The sequence below is a fragment of the Melanostigma gelatinosum genome (genome assembly GCF_949748355.1).
Source record: "Melanostigma gelatinosum genome assembly, chromosome: 11".
NCBI classification, from domain to species: Eukaryota; Metazoa; Chordata; class Actinopteri; order Perciformes; family Zoarcidae; genus Melanostigma; species Melanostigma gelatinosum.
In genome coordinates, this window is record NC_136644.1 from 5312492 (window position 1) to 5333946 (window position 21455).

Below are 21455 nucleotides of genomic sequence, written 5' to 3' on the forward strand. Positions count from 1 at the left end.
CATTTAAGGTGAAGAGAGTTTAAAGAGAAGAGGTAAAGAAATTAGATCATCAAAACACATTTTTACGATGAATTGAATTCAGTATTAACTTGGACCACATCTTCACAGTGTTTTCTATATTATTTTTAATTTCTTATTTGCAATCAATCACATTAGTATAGATTCAAAATAGGAATTCACATTTGATTTATACAGTCACCTTCAAAAGGTAGCCAGTCGCCTCCAAATGCCAATTATGTACCCTACAGTGTACACAGCAGACTGGTACAGGCTTTTTTTTTTACAGCATATGTTTTAGAAAAACAACCATGATTAATTATTATGGTTATTCATTGTTAGTAATTACACATGTGCTTTTCCTTGACATGTCAAAACCTGCCTGTGAAAAAGGCATTACGTATTTTATCCACTGCCATGGAAGCCCTGAATGTGAAGCAGCTAAATGGAATTCAGCCATCATTAATGTTAATATTCACATCCGTGCTTTTATTACGGTGACGTGTTTGTGTCTATGATGAGCACATTCATGATTAACAGTCTGAGTTTGGATACAAAGTTATTGAGCCACCACCTTTTCACAGATCCAGAAGTTTTTGTTGTTACATGGTACATCATTCCAGCTGTTTTCTTCTTCATAGAACTTGATTTCTCCACAGTCTTCCTCTTTAGATTGATAGCTATTGGGCTCCCCATTGTGCCAGTAGCTGAAAATAAACAACAAACAATACATTTTTAACAGAAAACACAACCAAATAAACCACAAAAAAAGGACAAATGCTTCCGCCCATGAAGAAAGTCACAAATATATTACTGAACTGAAGTGCCTTTGAACAGTGAGGCGTTTGCTTTGCTTAACAACAAAAAGCCAAGTGATCCATAACTTCCAACTCTAGAATATATCAACAACATACAAAAAAATCAAAAGGTGGTGCAGGATCTCTTCCTCACTCGGTGGAGTGCTGCCACTTCTGGCTGAAGGGTTTATGAAGATGGCTACCATTGTATCGTAATATTGCCCTAATATAGCAATCCTAGATTATTAACGATTGATTTAAACAAGGAAAAAAAGTCAATTATGAACCTTGTTTTCAGTGCAGTCCCATCCACCCATTTCCATATCCCTTCTGTCTCGCTGTCAGTCAATCCAATCCACGTGAGCCGTTTGAATTGTCTTGCAAATTCCTTGTGTACAGTAAAAGAAAAACATTACCAAACATAACTGAAATATAACCAATTCCAGCCACCCTCCATCTCGGTGAGCATTGATCTGATCTCACACTTTTTCTCTCGCGTCTCCGACAGGACGATTTCACTTTACACACCTGCTCTTCTTTGCTGTTGATGATCATCAGGTCTGCACCTCTTTGCAGACAGTCATCTCTGCTTTCCTGCCAGGATTTCTCGGAAGAAGAAATGTAATAGAAACTGGGACGTAAATAGACCCAGCCTTCTTGGAAATAGCGATCTGTTATGGATAACAACAAAGACAACCTTAATATCTCCCTCTTGCCAGGAGTTGTGATTAGAAGACATGTGATGTAAATTGTGGTGAAAATACACCCATCCTTGTTCGAGGTAGTGATCTGCTGAGGATAACGAATAATACAGAATAAATGTTCACATTTTAGTCAAAGTGAAGTATTTAGTATTTTCTTTCTTTCCATGTCATGTTGTTATGGTAACGTTATGGTAATGTTATGGTAACATTATTCAGGTTCATCTTCATACTCACCAAAGGTGCTCAGCTTCCTCTTTAAATCTTCTCCCTCTTCAGTCAGATTTTTGATAATGGCCTCAAAATCTGCCATCCTTGCACTGGAGCTGTCTGAAAGCGCAGAAAGATACACTTTTGTCACTGTATTATCCCCGAGGTTATGGTAACATGTGAAGAGATCCCCACCCTTGTGTTAGTTCCACCTTTAGACACACTATGTGTGCGTTTGGTCGGGGGATTCGTTAATCTGATCTGTTTTCAATACTTCTAAACCTGAGTCGGTTACACGGTGACTGCTTCGGTCCATTATATATAGGCGTGTTTATCTGTTATTTCTAAACACATAATTGAATTTAAATATAGGTCACAGGAGGCACAGGGTGAAATAAGAGAGAAAATGTAAAATCACTCGCAGAGAGAAAGACGCAGTCCAATGTTGGCAGCAGCCTGTAGGATGCACAGTAGTCCGAAGCTCACAACAACCAGTCTGTAGAGCTTTTCCTCTGTGTGCAGAAATCAGAACGACACATGCAACATTATTATGATCAGGCAGCAGGCGTGATGTTTATTTCACTTTTTGTACACTGTCTCTGGATTAAATTGATTACAAAATTGTATTGACATGTAGTTTGTTGCCTGATTGTTTTTGTTTTCTGAGGCAGAACCCCCGCCTGATTCTGAAAAAAACTCTACACCCAAACAGAACGAGATACAGAAAGTATGATGCTGTCAGAAAACATTAAAGTTACTTACTCCTGGATGAAGTGTCCAAAGTCATTTCTGCCTCCTCTTTCACGACAAACCTCTAAATATTTGACAAAGAAGTGTAGTAGCTGCACTGATCTGTATAGGCTGCCTCTTCTTCTTCTCTGGTGAAGACATGAATCTGCTTACCATATTAAGCAACGCTCTCACAGCAAGTTATTATTATCGCTCACACTTCTTCATTCTGTCTTTGCTATCTTTCTTGCAAATTCACGACAGTTTCCTCCGCCTATTAAAATGAAGTGGGGGAAAAAAGTCAAGGCGTCAGCAGGAGGCACACACGATCATATTGCAGGTGCTTTGTGACAATGATCTGCACAAAACGTTGAAATGCACACTCCTCTGTTCAGTTTTTCTTTAAAAACAAAAAAAGCGTGATTGTATCAAAGTTTCAAACCTTTAATTGCATCATATCATTTTACTGGTCAATTCACAATCTGTTCTTTAATAACAATCTCGAGACAGTGGGATTCTCAGAAAATCTCTTGATGGTCACAATACATACCAAACATCAGACTGTGGTCATGTTCAGATCACAAAAAGATTGAGAAACCAATGCATGTTAGTTCCCCTGAAAGGTTTTGAAACAAAAAAAAACTACACTAAACAACACATTGAGTGTCCACAGTGTAAATTATTTTTCAAAATTCTTTATTGAAACAGAAATTCACAAAATGTTAAAAAAGGGCTGCGATTATAACTGATCACAGTCCTTCTGCCCACAATTAAACCTTCAACTATCAACCTATAATAAATGCTGTAATATCATAAGAGTCATTGTGTCATAAAATAATCAATTTGCAATTATTTGCAAACTATCAGAGCATGTTTGGCCTAAAGCACATCAGTTTAAACAACATAGAGCTGTTGGGTGTTTCCTGCTTTTAACCAGGAGTTTCTGACAATTCTATTCCTCACCTTTCTGAAATACGCAACAACAGCTGACCTGTCTGAAACACATGACACAATGGCCAACATCTTGTTGTTAAACCACACTTCGTGGACTTCCTCAGCAGAGGAAGCCCAGCAGTTGTAAGATAGTTCAGTTGTTATCACGTAGTTTGTTTGTAACATGGGTGTGAAACGGTTATCCCTGTTCAAAGAGGGTATCGGTCGGTATTGTATGAGTTGACATAATGTATATTCAAGCATACAATTTCACATGTGTGTGCATTTTCTTCATGCACTGGGTGTTCATAGTCCCTTGCTGCTTGACTCTTTCCACATTATTGTGTCTCACACACATCTTTTGGTTTTTGTATTCCTTTAAGACAAGTTGTTTTTCTCTTCTTTTCATTTCTGTATGTGTGTGCCCATGTGTACATTTCTTTTTACATGTAATGTGTTTATTACCTGAGAATGCAGGTCCACTTCTGTTTGGCCCAGGAGTGTGGATCAACACATTTCCATAAATATGTTCAGACATTTTTCTGTCCCTTTCCATCTTGCTGGGATGTCCTGATGGTCCCTCTACATTCACATAGATATCCAGCAGTTCATCCATGATGTTCAGCTGTCCCGGTGGTGCAGTTTGGCCCTGTGGTGCCTGAAGCCATCAGAGTATGCTTTTGAAATGCATCGTTCTGAACTGTGCACAGAATAACTCAGAGGCAGTTTCTGCTGACGATATCTTTCTCACATAATCAGGAAACTGACGGTGGTGTGAAAGATTTCAGGTGATTAACTTTACCCAGTTGACCTATAGGTTGCAGCTGCATGACGGGGCTTTCCATTTTGTTTTTCCAAATATCTTGACTGTCAAACTTAAAATATCTATCATTCTATCTATCTGTAGACTGAAAGACAGACATGGTCAGAAGGCCAGTATTCAGCTGCAGCACGGACTTCATTAATCATTATATTTGTCCGTCATTGCACCATAATGTAATGGTAAATAATCTTCTGCTTTTCCACACAACCAGGTAAACTGTTACCCAAGTCAAAAAAAGTGAACTCTGTTGAAGTATAGTTTCATAAAGGCTGTCAGTGCATTTTTCTTTTAATTAAAAGCCCAAAACTCTACCAAAGTCTTGTAGATGTACCACATCTGAATCATGATGGCTTATTGATTCATTTCAGTCGCAAAACTTCATTCGCCATTTATTGTCCCAGAGGCTAAATTAGATTGTTTTTAGTGTTCATCTTCTCCCCTTGATTAATGCTAGGGAATCATCTCACTCACATTAGAAGACAAAAGGTTTACTATTAGATGTGGACATGTTGGTAAATGAATTAGCTATCCGTTGGATGGTCAGGTGGTGCTCAACATACATCAAGCTCAATTGTTATTGACCCCACAAAGACATGGGAACAGCTCAGGTTGTTCCATATATTGCTTTCACTTTTCACAGGCAATGTACATACAAATAAGCTAGTGTAATGATTCAGTTAAATACAGCAGCACCGACACAAAATAAGGCATGCAGGTACTGTTATTAAAGGCCACCTTTAATGGGGTGTTTTAATTGGGGTTTTCTTGGAACCAAGCAAAAGTCATGTTTACATGCACTGAGAGTTTCATCGAGGTCGAACGCAATGCTCACACCAGCGACAAAAGCAGTGTGACCAGCTGTATTGTCGGCGAAGCGGCATTGAAGTGTTGCTCAAGCCCTCGTTGATGTAGTCGTGTCATTATATAGCACTGTGAACAGGCTGACAGGTCTTTTTTTAGACGTAACGGAACTGGGTGAAACAAAAAGATATGATTGGTTGACGCGTCGTTGCATCATTGGAGTGCTGAAAAAAAGACCAGTTCTACTTTCTGTGTAACGCGTCACGCCGCCCCCCTATTCTATTGAAAATGACTCACTGTGTAGTGTGAACACAGCACAACAAATGTGTTGAGTACATTTCCTTCCTCATAAGTCATTACATCATTCCTCCATCTAAAATCTAATTTCCAACAGTGGATCATCATATCAATCAGTTTGGGACCGAGAACATTTATTGTGTGTTTTCATCAGACAGAATACAAGTAATACACAGCTTGACCCAAGAAGCAAGTTGTCATTGTTGGTATGACGAGTTTCATCCTCATACTGACCAAAGTGAATCAGTTCTCTCTTCAGCCCGTCAGTCTCCTCAGTCAGGTTTGTGCATCTCGCTTCTATGACTGAAAAGAGCACTCCCTCGCCCGCCTCTATCAGCCACTATATAAACCCCTGCCTCTCAGTCACTCACTGCCAGATCATTGTCATGTCTACCCACCCGTTTGGCTTGTCCTGTTCCCGGTTCCCCTGGCGGCCTGCCCCGTCTCGGTTCTGCCGGATTTTTCCCCTCTTGTCTTGTCTCGTCCGTGGGTTCACTGTGTTCCTGCATGTTTCATTAAATTCCTGTTTCACTCTACTTCTGGTCTGCGTTTGATTCCTCCATCATGCCCCGTGACAGTGTGTGGTGTGATATAAGGAAGTTTACAGGCTGAAAGTTGTTACTTGGGTTTAATAAGGTCACAAATGTGAATGGAAAGTCCCATCCTCTTCTTATTTAATCTGAAAGTAACAAGCCCCATGACAGTTTCATGAATTTCCCCGAACTTGTGTAACTGAACATTACTGAATTGGAGAGAAACTGAGGGAGCCTGAGAGCACAAACACAGAAATATAATGGGGCGTTGCTATGTTATCATTTATCAATTGATGGATATTTTGACAAAAACACCGTTCAGAAAGTATCATATCTTGTCAATGCAATTATTCAACTGTGGTGGCAAGCAGATTTCCTGGCGTTAAAGTGGACACAGTTTAAAATGACTCACCGAGGGCGAGACGCAGGGAAATGTTGAGAGCAGCTTGTAGGATACACAGGAGTCCAAAGTTCACAGCAACCAGTTTGTAGAGTTTTCTCCCTGTGTGCAGAAATCAGACAGACATACACACAACATAAGTGCCTGTAGTTATCTGGATAACTTGAGCTCTGTTGGCAGTTTGGGTGGACTGCATGTGAGGACGTGCGCAGGCCATAGTCAGGCCTCTCCATAAACCCATGTCGATTAAACAAGTTCAAACAAAAACACAGCCTGTAAACGGCTTTTAGTGTAAAAATGACTCAACAAACTGACGTCTCAGAAGCCGGCCGATAATATTTGTGAAAATGTGAACTCAAACATAGAGAGAAATGGATTTTTCCTCAGCTTTTCCACACTGAAATGTTCTTGAAATTCTGAATTATCCATTCAAATCTTTATCCATATTATTAAAATGTTTTGTGTCACACCAGACAGGTACCTCAGGTAGATTCACGTAGTCCGTATCTCAGATTGCTCTTTATGGATAAACCTGGCCATGTTTACCAGCTGACTGTAGAGGGACAATGCTGAATAGAGAACGTGTTTTTCTTAGAAACACACTGTCTAATCCACTTCTTCTTTTACATTTTTGTTTATGCGACACGTCATTGTTCTTCATTTTCCCTCGACTTAAACAGCTTCTTCGATCGCTGCTCAAACCAGAACACTTCAAAGAGGACTCTTTGAAAAGATTTACTTTGTTTTACATAAAAAGTTCATTAGACTCTGTGTTGAGTTATTTGAGAAGCAAACTTTGGTTTTAAAATTACCACAAGGTTTAATCCACACAGTAATTCGTGTCTTTTTTATATAAACATCTTTCTTGTTTTTTTAGTTATGAATTAACTTTCAGATGAACTGAACTGTTTGGAGAACAGTCATTTTATCCTTAATTTTTCTTAAACTATTACACCTGAAAACATTACTTTTTACTATGACTGATATGTCATTTCAGTTTGTGAATAATTGCATGCAATTAAAAACAAACTTTGTGTGAAGCCTAAACCTTCCCCTCTTCAAATTATCACCAACAAATCATTCAAGTGAAATAAAGGACTTATGTGCAAATTAAAATATCTGATAAAACATTACATTAGTGGAAGTGATATTCCAATGGAAAATCTCAAATCTGCGTGGAAAGACATGACGTGTATACTCTAATAATTCATGTGGTCTATGTAGATGTGACATGTGAGGCATTTAGAACAAGAATCACAACAATATGTGCCATGTCGAAACACCAAACGTCATCACTGGTCGAGCTCGAGATGACAATTCCAAACTTTCAACATCGCTGCCAGCTCTGGGACCTAATCTGTTTCCTAATACAAAGCAGAAGTGTGCCACAACAGAGCAAAATGTCTTTTAATAAATGTCTATTAAATTGCTATCCGCGATGAAGCTGAAACTCTTTTGTCAGGTTTTGAACCAGTGTTTTTCCTTCCCTCCATCTGTCTCCTGCCGTGGTCAGAAATGATAACTATTATAACTCCGGCTAACACAGTGCTAAAGGAAGGGGAAAAAAGCAAAAGAGCATCACACACATGTTACTGATCGACAGAGACAGTTTCATCTGAGCTGACGCGCTGTGGCGTTCTCAGGTAAACTTTATCAGCTCGGACAAGATGTACAAACAACACGAACAGGAAAACCACCATTTCCTACACATAAACTGATCTTTTTTTATTTTATTTAAGTAACATGCACACACAGTTTTTTAGAGTGAGCTGAGAGTGATGTGATGAAAGCCAATTACACTTGTATGCTGTACTTAATTCAATTCTGATATGGCTTTTTGAGGTTCAGGGTTGATATTGTGTTGTCCAGTACCGGTTTCCCTTTATGTGACTGTTATATATATATATATATATATATATATATATATATAATATAACTGTTTTGGCAAACAAACCTGGACAGCAGTAACAAAGAAGACTGTTAACATTTCTATTGACCTTTTCAGTGCAGATGAAGATGACAGTTGAGGCAATTTGAGAAATTATACTGCATAATTAAGTACAAAGGATTTGTAAAAGTATTAATAGCGTTTAAGTCATTCAAGTGAGACAGATTAAAGTGTGAGTCAGATGTCTTTCAACATAACTGTTCCTCTATTTGACTTCCTCTGAATCTGTTAAATAGTTGGGTTTATAAGCTCGCTCTTCACAAAGACAGAAGGAAAGACAGAAGACACAGTTTACTGGTTCGTTAAACTGCTCTGAATTTGACTCCTCACCAAATATCAAGGAAACCAGGAGGATGCAGCAAATGGAGGTAGCAGATTATGTCAACGAGCGACCAAGACGTGAGCGCAGTGAGGGGACAAATAAAACAGGTACGCACATCATTGTATTGTATATGAACTGTTAAATGACACAGATTGAATTGTACTCTATCAAGGCGCTAGCAGCATGGCCCACGACCCTGTCAAATGCCAGTTATGTTGTTTATATATTCGCCAACTGAGTATATTTGCAAAACCTTTACTGACAATTTGTCAACAATAGAATACCCGCTCATAGAAATGCAATAGTTATAGTTATGTTTGGGCACTTAAAACACTTGATTGTAGTGTAAGTTGAATGTAGAAAGAAATCCTTGCTGACTTGCATGTTTGCTGTTCAATATTTGCCCAGAACCACAATCTTTACCTAAATTTAACCAAAGTGTTATTATTCCTTAAACATGACCTCCCAACACGCTCAAGACGTTAACTCTAGTGTCTATTATCAAAGTCCTGTAATGTATGTTAATTACTTCAAAATCAGGAAGCAGTGATGCCATCTCATGGGACCTCTAAATGCTGACATGACATTATAACATGCTATTGTTAGTATGCTACACGAATATGAGTTTGTCATGCTTAATGCAAGCACGTTTAAAAACTCGACCCCAGTAACGAGAGTTATGAGAGTCCTTTGTTATGACTCGTGCATTTTTGTAGGTTTGGCCCGAGACCATCAGACCAACATTGGAGAAGGGTCTAGTTACATTGTCTGGCAGACTATGTATCCTCCCTACAGCCTCCCTCACCACCACCCCGGACATCTTTTCCTAACCCTAACTGTAGCTGCTGTGTGTCTCCAGACAGACCGACTACAAGCAACATTGTGTTCATCAAGCTAATATAAAGTTCACTATGCCCCTCCCCTGAAAAGTGATTGACATAAAACCATTAACTTGTATACAACCTTATACAAAGCTTTAAAAATAGTTCAACTTTATACACTAAAAGTAAACGTGCTAAAAAGCATAAGAATGATTTATGATGCGTCAACAAGACATGGCAGCCTCACACAGCTGCCACTGAGGTTACAGACTCTTATTGTTGTTCTGTGTATTGGTTTTGCAGAGAGAAGAAGACTCTGGCATCTGCTTTTCATCGGCTTTGGTGTGCTGTTTATCATCCAAGTCATTCTCAGCGTTTCTCTACGCTTTACATGTGAGTTTCTTGGCCTTGGCGTAACTTAAAATGTGCTAAGACAGTTGCATCAACAACACAGCAATATTGCAAATACGGTACACACTCTCAGTGAAGTCATTTGAGATGTTGCTGTCAAACCTTTTTCACAATTTGCTGTCAAACAATAACTTAAAGAAAATATTTAGATTTAAATTAATTTATAATTTTTTTTATGTACATTTTTTTTAAATATATACCCTATCAGTATATTCGAGCAAGGAGTGCAATGCAACTGATGTCAGTGACCGAAACCAGGTGAAGGAGGTGCAAACGGATTGTGAGGAAAAGAGGCCTGGTCACTGCAACGGACTTCAAGAAACAATCAACGCCTTGACCGGAGACAAAACCCTGCTGGAAAACATGATACAGACAGTGCAGGAGGAGAACAACAGGTTGAAAATGAACCGGAATGGTGAGAACAAATCAGTCATTCTTTCATTCTTCATCTATTTCTTTCAGTTTGTTTACAGTCACGTCTCCTGCTAATACCCAGCGCTTTGTGTTTATTTATTTTTATTTTTTAAATAACCAATGCCATTCAGAATAGCAAATATGAAAGCTTTAACTGTATGGGCGTAGGATGCATATTAGGGACAGTTAGTGCCTTGTAGTGTCTTTTGTGACCAGGAAACCTCACAGTCAGGAGTTTTATGTAGGAAATGATTAGTTATGCTTACAGTTTTCATTCTACAGAAGATGTCTTTATTCAGTTGTATTCTGTTATGTAGGTACTAATTAGGATTGGTGTTTTATTGTCACAGACACATAATAAAATATTGATTGTCTTTAAATCAAATTATTCGTCAAGTATGGAGTTCTATTCTATTTTTACTTTACTGTGCTTACGTACTCAACATGTGATGTGTCGTTTGTTCATTTTGTCCTCTAGAACCCAGTAAGTGTGTGTCCTCGCAGCCGTGTCCTGTAGATTGGAGGGAGAAGAACTCCAGATGCTACTTTCTCTCCACTGAGAAGAAGACATGGGAGCAAAGCAGGAAATACTGTCAGAGTAAAGATGCTGACCTGGTGGTGATCAGCAGCCAACAGGAAGTGGTACGGGACAATAACTCCGGGTCTGATTGTATGCCATTCTGGAGTTTAAAGTCATAGTTTAATTTTCTATGATCTTAATCAACAGACGGACTTGCACCTTCTGGATGGGGATGATTATCTCTTGCACTGGATTGGTCTGTATAACATAACTGGGACCACTGGCTGGAAATGGGTGGATGGATCTGCGCTGACCGAACCGTAAGGCCTTTAGATTAACTCTGTGTTTTTCTGCTATAAGCAGGTCGATTCAAATAAGACCGCAGTATCACAGTAATCAATGCTGCAGTGCCTGGCTCTGTAGAGATCTCCACAGGTCCACCATTTTGGAACAGATCTGGAAAAGCCCAATTATTTTTCAAAGAGGGCTGATCTGACAGCAAAGGCTTATTGTATTTCACCTTATTTATTTATTTTTTTTAAGGATGCATCGATCCAACTTTTTAAATGAATAAGCTGTATGTCTCACTGTGTGGAATACATTAGGATGGACAATTAGACCTGAATGAAATGTGATTAACGTGAATAGACCTCGTTAAAGAGAGGACATCAACACGTTGAGAAGGGGGATCTGGGTCTAAAGTTGACACACAAACAACATCCAACATGAAGATTCAAGCTTCATCTCTCTATCACTGTACTGTCATTTAGATTTTGGCAATCTGGTCAGCCGCATCGCAGTCCCATCAAGGTAGAGGACTGTGTGGAGATGTACCACCGCAACCCAGCGATGGCCAGCTGGGTTAACTCCCCCTGTGGAGTCAAGCGTCGCTGGCTGTGTGAGAAAGATCCATGTCCACTGTTGGAAAGGACGTAAGGTGATGCAGAGAATCACAATGTGGGAGCTGAAAAGAGTAAAACCTGGAGAGGATCATGGACCTTTACGAGAGCAGATGCAAACCTAACTTGATGAATTGTTGTATTGGAAGATACAGGCAAAGCTTGACTCATGCAGAAATGAAATGTGTCAATACTTGTATGTAGATGGAAGAGAAGTTAAAGTAGAGCAGGGAACTTACACTTGACTTAAAGTAAAGGAACGAATCACAAAACATTTTTATTCACATATTTATTAAGCAATGAATTAAAAATATGAATAAATGTAAATTTCTTTTCATGAGCAGAAGAAATTCCATATGCTTGTATATTTTAAATAGAAAACAAAATAAGAATCATCTGTTGGCATAATTGAAACAAAATGATCCCACAGCAATCAATCACAAAAACATTTAAAAATGAAAAATTATATTTTATGGATTATGATTAAGCAATGAACAAGGCTAGATATGTATGTCCATGTTAATTAGACACTTTGCTTATATAGCTTGCTTACTGCCTTGTCAACTTCAGCTGAAACTGGAGAATGCGATATCGAGTATCTCCCTGTTTTTTGTCATTGTTTTGTTGGTTTGGATGTTTTTGATTTGGAGTTATGAAGGCAACGTCTTCTCACATATCCAGAGTTTCTTATGGTCACACCGGTCATCATTCCAGCTGTTTTCCAAAAAATTGCTAATTTCTGCGCAATCTTCATCCCTTAACTGATGTCCATTTGGCTCTGAAGGGGTCCAGAAGCTGAAACCCCAAAACAATAAAGGAACTTCCAAAAACAATAAAGGAACTCAAAATCATGTTTACTTGGTGTTTTATTGAGATTGATAGAGTTATCAACATAGATTAAAGTTCTAAAGTCTATCAGCTGTGTAATTTGACAGACAGAAGTCTTTAGGTCTGTATCAGATTAACCCTTTGAGATGCATCATCTTGTTTTTTATGGGGGTCCCAAAATGTTGTTGTAATGTTCATAAAGGTTGGTGGGTTACTAACATTTAACAGTTTTTGTTAAACTACCACAATAATGAAAGAAAGAGGAATAGAGCGATAGTATTTGTAAGTGGCTGGCCATGACAACAGATAAGTTAAGTAATGTACCTTTTGGTCAGCGGAGTCCCATCCACCCATTTCCATCTCCCCTCGGTCACTCGATCAGTGAGTCCAATCCACACGCGTTTTTGGAGACGTCTTATGAATTCCTTGTTGACAGAGAGAAAAAGACATCAACATAACTACGATATGCACAGTTTCATGCTGTCATCCACTTCTGTGACATTGCATTCATTTAGTTTTTTCGCTCTTCAGACACTCACACACACACACACACACACACACACACACACACACACACACACACACACACACACACACACACACACACACACACACACACACACACACACACACACACACACACACACACACACACACACAGAGACCTGCTCTTCTTTGCTGTTGATAACCACCAGGTCTGCACATCTGTGCACACAGTCCTCTCTGCTCTCCAGCCAGGTCTTCGCCAGTGAAGAGATGTAATAGACACTACTGCTGAAATACACCCATCCCTGTTTGGTATACTGATCTGTTTCAAATTGAAAAAAAAAGAATAATTTAATTGGACAAAAATCTTGAAATAAAATGAGTAACAATAGTTAGTATATACAAAGTTAATTGATTAACAATACATTTGCATTTTGACAACAAAGGGCAGAGATAAAATAGATTGTACCAGACAGGGTGCAAGTGAGTTGAATCCGAATACACAATAGAGTTGCCTCGGCTGCACTAAATATCCATGAGCCTCATTCAAATACTTTGCATTACAATGTCAAGATTTAGACCTGAATCCATCAACAACAATACGAAAGACCTTTACATTGGTTTTCAGCTGAAAAAGGTGATTTGGAGGTTAAGCTACTCTTTGATCACGAAGAAGAGTGATAACATTAAGTGAGGTTTAAGTTATTAATTCGGCCTGCTAATTAAGAAATAAACTTACCCTGACTTTTTCTCTGAAGATCATTCCTCTCTTTGGCCATGTCTTCAACTATTTTTTTGAGCTGGTCTTGTACTTTAGTCAGGTTGGTGTAACTGGTCTGTAACTGGTCTCTTTCTTTAGTCAGGTTGGTGTAACTGGTCTGTAACTGGTCTCTTTCTTTAGTCAGGTTGGTGTAACTGGTCTGTAACTGGACCATCTCCATTTCCCGCTCAGAGTTGCCTTTGCTGTCTGTGTTTGACACATAAACAAACAAATAAAGAGACACTGTCAATCAGTATTTTCATCTCAGGGCTTCATCAGCATGCTAACAAAGTACTCACACAGGCAAACTGAAGTTATGAGTCCAGTCAGAAGGAGGAGACACAGCAGACCCAGAACCACTGCAGCAGCTCTGCAGGAACTCTTCTTCACACCTTCAACACCTGAAGGTAGAAGTCATGCGTTTTATTTCTCAATGGAAAAACACAGGTGTATCATTTACAATGATAAAATGAATGATGGCTGAATTCCACTCAGTGGAGAATCACTGGTGCGTACTGACTCACTGGAACAATAGCTTGCAGAAATGAAACTGAGCCTTGATTAATGTTCTTAGTTCCAGCTTTGCTTCTCCGCCTGCTCTGACAAGTCAACATGTTAACTGTGACAAAAGAAGACTGATGTGAGAATTTCCTTTTTCTCTATTTTTGCTCATCAGTGACCATGTTGTTCTTCATGGCGTTTTATGTTTAGCTGTAATCCTTAAGTTTTTTGGCACTAATAAAAAGAAAACATGAACCACAGCAAACCAGACTCTCCCTCTCCCCTTCCCCTTCACTCTCTTGCTCTTTGACCCCTCCACATTATCGTTCCTGATCATAGTCTTTGTTTTACTGCAAAAAATATTTAGTCGTTCCTGTGCCGTGTCTGAAGAATGTTCACATATCTACATGAACCTGCAGTCAACATCCTAAATGTGTACACATGACCAGTTTGGATGTATTTATTACCTGAGAGTGACGGTCCAGTTCTGTTTGGCTCCAGAGTGTCGATCAACACATTTTCATAAACACTTTCAGAACTTATTGACAAACTCTTCCTTTTGCCTGATGATTCCTCTACATTGGCATAAATGTCCATCAGTTGATCCATGATGTTCAGCTGTATTGACTGCACAGTTTGGTCCTCAGCGTACCAATGCTTGTGATATGACAAATTATCGCTCTGAGATTTACTCAAACGAAGCAACAAACATAGTAACACAGATGGCAGCGCACCATTCACGCATGTGATTCTCAGCTTACTGTCACAGGAAACTGAGGGCTGGTGGGATGAGTTATTTTAGTTGACCACTTTTACCTGTTTGGTCTTGCAGGTGCATGATGGGAATCAAAAACTATCATTGCTAAGAACAAGTAAATGAGTATTCAAATACATGTGATGGTAACATTATAATGATGGACGGATAGATGGATAGATAGATGAATTGATGGATGGATACTCTTTACTTCAGGAAGGTTGAACTTCTAAAATGCATGACCACATGAAGTTTCTTTTACCAGTACAGCATGTACTGTATTATTGATTTACTGAAAGACAGGAAAGAAGACAATAACCTTCACATATGGTGTTGTATTACTACTACAAGAACTGAGTTTAACAATCCACTACCACAGTTGTATAGTTGGACATAATCAGAGGAAAGAAGAAGGTGAATCTGCAGGCTTTTAGTTAATAGTTGAACAAATAAGAGGGAAGTCATTACAGTAATTATATTGCATCATAGCCCAGTGATTTCCTCTCTTTTCTTCCCTTTAACAAAACCCATATGAACTCTTATTACTTCCCTGTTTCCGAGGGTAACTGTACAGTATGGTGGTATAAATGCAAACATATTGTGGGATTGGTCCAGTCCAGAGTTGAATTAGGTGAAGTGAGAAGACAGCATGACTGAGGATATCTATGCCAAGCCAGACCTCACCAAAAAAGTAAAATTTCAGAAAGGCGTGGAGGAGGACACAGACGTTTATGAGGACAGCGACAATGTGAGGATTTATGACAACTTCAGGGCAGAGGAGAGTACGCCACCGGAAAAATCAGAGGACAACATCACTGATGACCAACAGCCAAGTATCTATCTGTCCTACATACATAGCATGTTGTATTTACTGTAAGATTAGACAAATGAGACACAAAAAAACAACTGAAGTTTATCTATAAGGCCATTTTTAAACATGGATAGCTGAAAATAACTAATTGTTCAAGAGTATGGTCACTAATTGTCAGTTCTCATCAGTACTGTTAATTTGTGCCCACAGCCGTTTCAGTCAATGTGAGTTCAGGAAAGAGGAATGTGTTCAGAGCCGCTGCGGTGCTTCTGGGCCTGCTGTGTCTTCTCCTCCTGGTGGCGGTCATTGTCCTGGTGGTCCTATGTATGTTTTACAAATGCATCTTTTCTCGCCAATGGTTGTAAATATATATATATATATATATATATAGATATATATATATATATCTATATATATATATGATGTAAGAGATCTGAGCCCTTCACATGTTGGACCCATGCTGTGGCAGATATTCTAGAGAGAAATCGACTGTGGGTGAAAAATGCCAACCTGACCCTAAAGATGAACCAGTTAGAGGAGGAGAAAGACCACTTGAAGGCAACGAACAACAACCTCACCGAAGAGAGAGATGAATTACAAGACCGGCTGGATGGTGAGTTAATATAAGAGGATTTTAATCAAACGCTAGCCTGACACAGACAGACACAGCTAGCCTGTATCTGTCCAAATATATAAAATAAAATTAGCCTAACAGTGAAGCTAAAGCTCATTAATTAAAAAGTTATATGGCCCAGCGTTTGTATAATTTGTTAAAGAAATATGTTCTGCAACAGACAGATTTTGTTACCCTCAAACAGAGCCAAGCTGTTTACCCTGTTTCCAGTCTTTATTCTTAAGCTAAGCTAATATTTAGCTTACCATTGTTTGGGTATTAAGAGCTTTTTAGCTAATTCAGACAGATGAGAGATGATCAACAGACCGTACAGGATATAAAAGCAAAAAAGTGATGTTTGCCGAATGCTCTGTATTGTGTTTTGTCTTTTATCTTGGCATGGGGTTATATACAGTATGATTTGACAGAAGGCGAATCATGCTTTTTGTTAAACAGAGAGAAAATGCTGTCCCATCAATTGGACAAGGTTTGGCAATAGTTGTTATTTAACATCCACCTCAATGAAAAGCTGGTCTGTCAGCAAACAGAAGTGTATAGCTGATGACGCACAGCTGGTGATCATATCAAGCAAAGAGGAACAGGTGAGTGGAATAAAAAACGTCTCTTTCATTTGAACTTCAGTACATACTCTTTTTTTTACTTTTGTTGTAAATGCAACCAAAATACAAAACCTGCTTCCCTTCACAAACTCATTCCATTAATATTAGGAGTTACATTTTACAGAGTTATTGATGTTCAAGATTTGCATCAGAAATACACAGGAGCCAAACAAACCTATGTTTTTTTAATAACGGAGTGAGAAACATACATGTTCACTTACTTTGATTTTGTTTGACAAAAGCAGGCATTTGGCCTTTTCAAAAGGTGGAAGTAGTAAAAAAAGAAAAGGTTCGTGCAGGAAAGCAGGTTCATTTCTTCCTTAAATGTACAAAAAGGGAAAAGAAAGTCTGTAGTGACTTCTGCAAAGCTGCAGAACAATGTGAACAATTTAAGAAGGAGATAAAAAACAAAGGGGAAATGATTCATTCAAACCTGTGAATATTGTGGAAGCAGACATTTTGACACGCCACAGTGTGAAAGGCACAGGTGTTACTAATAACATCAACGACTGCTCCGTTGAAGTGTCCCAGTAAGACATGACAGTGTGACTGTGAGCCAGCATGCTCAACTCCAGGACCCTGAAACTCAAGCAGCTAAATGTAATTCAGTCGTCATTCATTTTACTATTCATACCAGTGCATCTCCTACAGTGACATGTCAGGTATGTGTCATCAGGAAGGCACCTAATCTCTTTGGAATGACAGTAAATAAATAATAATAAATAATTGATCATTGTCTTTGAAATCTAGGAATTCATCAGCTCGTTTAAACGGCATATGTGGATTGGTCTGACTCATGAAGATAACGAAGATGTTTGGAAATGGGTTGATGGAACGCCACTTACCGAACGGTAAGACTTTTTCCAATTTCTTATTCATTGACTGTCACTGTGCCACGTTCAAAATGTGTCAGAACAGGAAAAGAAACAGTGCCTATTCAATTAACTGATCAATTTACATTAAAGCTCAGGGCTTCCAGCAGTCTTAACTTAACACAGAGAAATTATCCAGAATCTGACTCTCACAGAAACATGAGCTTGTTTGTTTATATTTGGGATTTTTTGTTAAAATGATCATGATGTGGGACCTCACCTCATTGTAACATGCTCTGAGAGAACAATGTTAACAGTATTCATTTGTAATGGTTTCAATCTTTGTTCAGCTCTAGGTACTGGAGAGCCAGGCAGCCGGATAATCCCAACACGGAACACTGTGTTGAGATTTCAACGGGTTCTACATATACAAACTGGAATGATTTGCCCTGCAGTCACGAATTGCGCTTTACCTGTGAGAAAATACTTGAATAAAATCAAATTATTGTTAAATGTACTTGTATTTATAGAGCACCTTTCTCGTCTTCCGACCACTCAAAGTGCTCCACACGACATTCACCAGTTCACACACGCATTCACACACTGATGGCCGAGGCTGCCGTGCAAGTTGCCACCTTCCCATCTGATCTAAACTCACACACGGACGGCACGGCCTTCGGGAGCAATTTGGGGTTCAGTGTCTTGCCGATGAGTGGACCACCCCGCTCTTCTTCTGAGCCAAAGCCACGCCATTATTTATTATTGAGCATTCTTGAACTGGTTCCACATTTGTTTTGCGCTCAGACATGGACTATGTCAATACTGTACATTCTGCTCCTCTGAGAGTACAGGGGTGAATCTCTGTGCTGTATTCTTTATGTACACGAAAGACCCTGAGCTCAAATTCAGTAATAATAAATTCAAGAATTATTTTTGTAAGGGAGCCTGACCAGAGTAGCTGGGAAGGTATAAGGAGGCAGACAAGAAAAACTGTGTCCAGGTATAACAACTGGCCCCATGCTACACAGGCTAACAAATAATATGTACAAACAGAAAACAAATAAACTGTTAGTCATAACAGAGAAACCTAACTCAAAGTAATGGATCTGATATTTACATCTGATGCACACCTGGCATCCATTTTATTGCAACACAACCTATACTAGCTTGTCCTCATGTGGACAGAGGTACACACTGACATCCAACCCCTTTCACAGTCAAACAGCTGCTGCTTGGGTAGACCCATCCATCACCAGGAGCCATAAGCTGTACCATTCCTGCAGGTGAAGTCACTTTCCTCAAACCCGATTCATCAAACCAATAAACATTAACAAACTTAATGATGGCAACGGTGAAAAGAAGTGGTCATGATAAATGAACTATGGGGAAACAATTAAGCAACATGGCAATGATGGTGAAAATGGGGACAAATGACCCATTCTCACCCACTTTGTCAAAGTGAACACCAGTGGAAACATCAGAACACAATGCAGACCACACTAACAGCACAGTGCATGCTGGGAAGCCATCAGACTACATGATGTTAAGGTGCTCTGGCACACCTGCAGTGGGCGGCTCTTACGACCGGTTCAGCCGAACTTGTGTTCGTTCAGCTCCAGTTATGCTCGCAGCTGTGTTTCAAACCTTCAAACTTGAAGTTTAATGGACACGAGTACAGGAATGTACTCCAACACATTCACCACATATGACTTGTCATAGTAGTGTAAGTCATTTCTGTACATTGTAGAGCGAGACAACAATTTCTGTGCAAGGCTAAAGATAAATTAGATACATTTTCTGTTCTAAATGCCTGTTATGACGGTTTCTTTATCAGGTCATGCTGTTGTATGGCACAAGATAATTACCATATCAACAGATTCACCACATATGACTTTTGGATATTTTTCTGAGTGAAGAACAGAGAAAATTGTTTAACGTAGACCCTAGATCTTTTAAATCTATATTCAAAATGTCATTGGTTTCTCTCAGCCTCCTTACAATCACTCATTGTTGTCTCGGTTTTGGTTCATTTGTTGTATGTTTTGCTTGTCTGTTAACAATAATTGGTCACTGAACCGTGACCATTTATCTCTGGTTATAGACAACAAATCAAATGTCAAAGCTCACTGATGACCAGTAAACTTAAGAGGAACAAGCAGATGCCAAAATTGTAATTACTCCCAACTTCCTGTTTTTCTGTTCTTCCCCTTTTGGCGTCATCAGTGTGGATGTCCATCCTCGTTCAGAAAACAGACACAACTGTTATATCAAGATTTAAAACAAACTCTGCCATCAATCGTTAAGTTATATTAGCCATAAAATGTCGGGGGACCTGTACGCTCAGTCTGGCATCATCAACCAGGTTTACTGTAATCAGGACGCCACGGAGCGTATAGTGAACATCTACGTCAGCGCTGAAAGCCTGAAAGTGTATGACAAACCCTGGGTGGAGGTCACGTCACCAAATGCACCACCTGCAGAGGCTCAGCACCCAGGTACGGAAACGACGAGCATGAGCAACATATTTTATTCTCTTCATTTTTTATGTTTCAATTTCATTTAATGTGTAGCTTCAGTGTGGTTTGGTAGTGTGGTGCAGCAGTGATTTTATGTTGATTCTGAAGAGGTGTTTAAATGAAATGTTCTTGTGTTTTATTAATTGCAGCATTTAGTACTGCAGAGCTAAAAACAGTAATAGATGACTGTATCCTCAAAATGTATTGTTTCTTTTTGTCAGTCATCAGTGAAAACTCCAGAAAAAGGAATCATGTCAGAACTGTTTCAGTGTTTCTGGGTGCGCTGTGTCTTCTCCTCCTGGCCGGGATTATTTTTCTCGCGGTCCGAAGTGAGTTTTTCCTCATTCTGTTTTGGTGTTCGTGACAGGAACGTTAAAGAAATCAGCACTTCACATGTTGATGAATGTGATGATAACTTGTAGGAATATTCAGTTGCTGTTTTGTTGTTCCCCCAATAGGGAATAAAGACAAAACCAACTGGAGAAGAGAGAGAAACCAGTCATTGGCAGATAACGCCAATCTCAGGAACATAATTGACCTGTTAACAGCCAATAACACTGAACTCAGCAGGGAAATAGATGGCTTGCGGAGGAAGTTTTGTAGTAAGTAAAAATGCTGTGTCTTCACAACATTCTATTACCATACAAGGTCCTCTGTTTCAGACATATTTGGGTTTGGCCGGCTGTAGCTCAGTGGGTTGAGCGGGTCGTCCTTTAACCACAAGGTTGACACCAACTCCTGTTGTCTGCATGTGTCCTTTAGCGACACACTGAACACTAAATCGCTCCCCCGGGCAGCCCACTGCTTCTAAATACTTAGGATGGGTTAAATAAAGATGTCATACTTCATGTATGTACCTGAGCGTATATGACGATTCTAATAGAGTTTACGTAATGTGACTGACAGCTATGATTTCTGGTGTTGTGATATGTGGTGGCATTTCAGATAGCAAATAAACAAAACACAATACACACCTATGGCAGACAACACAACGGCACCTTACAAACTATTCGTATTGATCCTAACCCTGGATGAATGGATGTAAATGTACAATTTTGAGATACTTGCAATTTACTCAAGTATTTCCCTTTTATACCACTTTATACTTCTACTTTTTAATCCACTACATTTATTTGACAACTTTAGCAGCACTTTTGCATTAGATTAATGCAAAAAATAAATCAACAAATAAAGGATC

General features: G+C 39.1%; 4 protein-coding genes and 1 long non-coding RNA gene across 5 annotated transcripts; 3 read left to right on the forward strand and 2 right to left on the reverse strand.

Moving 5' to 3' along the window:
* Positions 1-556: 556 nt before the first annotated feature.
* Positions 557-6462, reverse strand: LOC306784566 (CD209 antigen-like protein C; the record flags this gene model as incomplete). Its single annotated transcript, XM_079278599.1, has 7 exons — positions 557-704; positions 1082-1182; positions 1323-1465; positions 1733-1825; positions 2128-2217; positions 6234-6323; positions 6459-6462. The coding sequence occupies 7 exons, from the start codon at positions 6460-6462 to the stop codon at positions 557-559; spliced, it is 669 nt and encodes a 222-aa protein (XP_079134725.1).
* Positions 6463-9625: 3163 nt separating this feature from the next.
* On the forward strand, positions 9626-12338 carry LOC306784056 (C-type lectin domain family 4 member M-like). Its single transcript, XM_079277875.1, has 5 exons — positions 9626-9705; positions 9932-10138; positions 10616-10779; positions 10865-10977; positions 11428-12338. Exons 2-5 carry the CDS (start codon positions 10087-10089, stop codon positions 11591-11593), a joined length of 495 nt encoding a protein of 164 aa, XP_079134001.1. The 5' UTR covers positions 9626-9705; positions 9932-10086; the 3' UTR covers positions 11594-12338.
* Positions 12339-12695: 357 nt separating this feature from the next.
* Positions 12696-13811, reverse strand: LOC306784567 (C-type lectin domain family 4 member F-like; the record flags this gene model as incomplete). Its single annotated transcript, XM_079278600.1, has 3 exons — positions 12696-12809; positions 13050-13192; positions 13610-13811. The coding sequence occupies 3 exons, from the start codon at positions 13809-13811 to the stop codon at positions 12696-12698; spliced, it is 459 nt and encodes a 152-aa protein (XP_079134726.1).
* Positions 13812-15518: 1707 nt separating this feature from the next.
* On the forward strand, positions 15519-18236 carry LOC306784568 (asialoglycoprotein receptor 2-like; the record flags this gene model as incomplete). Its single annotated transcript, XM_079278601.1, has 6 exons — positions 15519-15718; positions 15907-16020; positions 16166-16309; positions 16766-16911; positions 17680-17780; positions 18092-18236. Exons 1-6 carry the CDS (start codon positions 15535-15537, stop codon positions 18234-18236), a joined length of 834 nt encoding a protein of 277 aa, XP_079134727.1. The 5' UTR covers positions 15519-15534.
* A 1804-nt stretch (positions 18237-20040) lies between these two features.
* On the forward strand, positions 20041-20824 carry LOC306784392. The gene is made up of 3 exons (XR_013772359.1): positions 20041-20236; positions 20479-20586; positions 20716-20824. It is a non-coding gene; the product is annotated as an uncharacterized lncRNA (long non-coding RNA).
* The last annotated feature ends 631 nt before the right edge of the window (positions 20825-21455 follow it).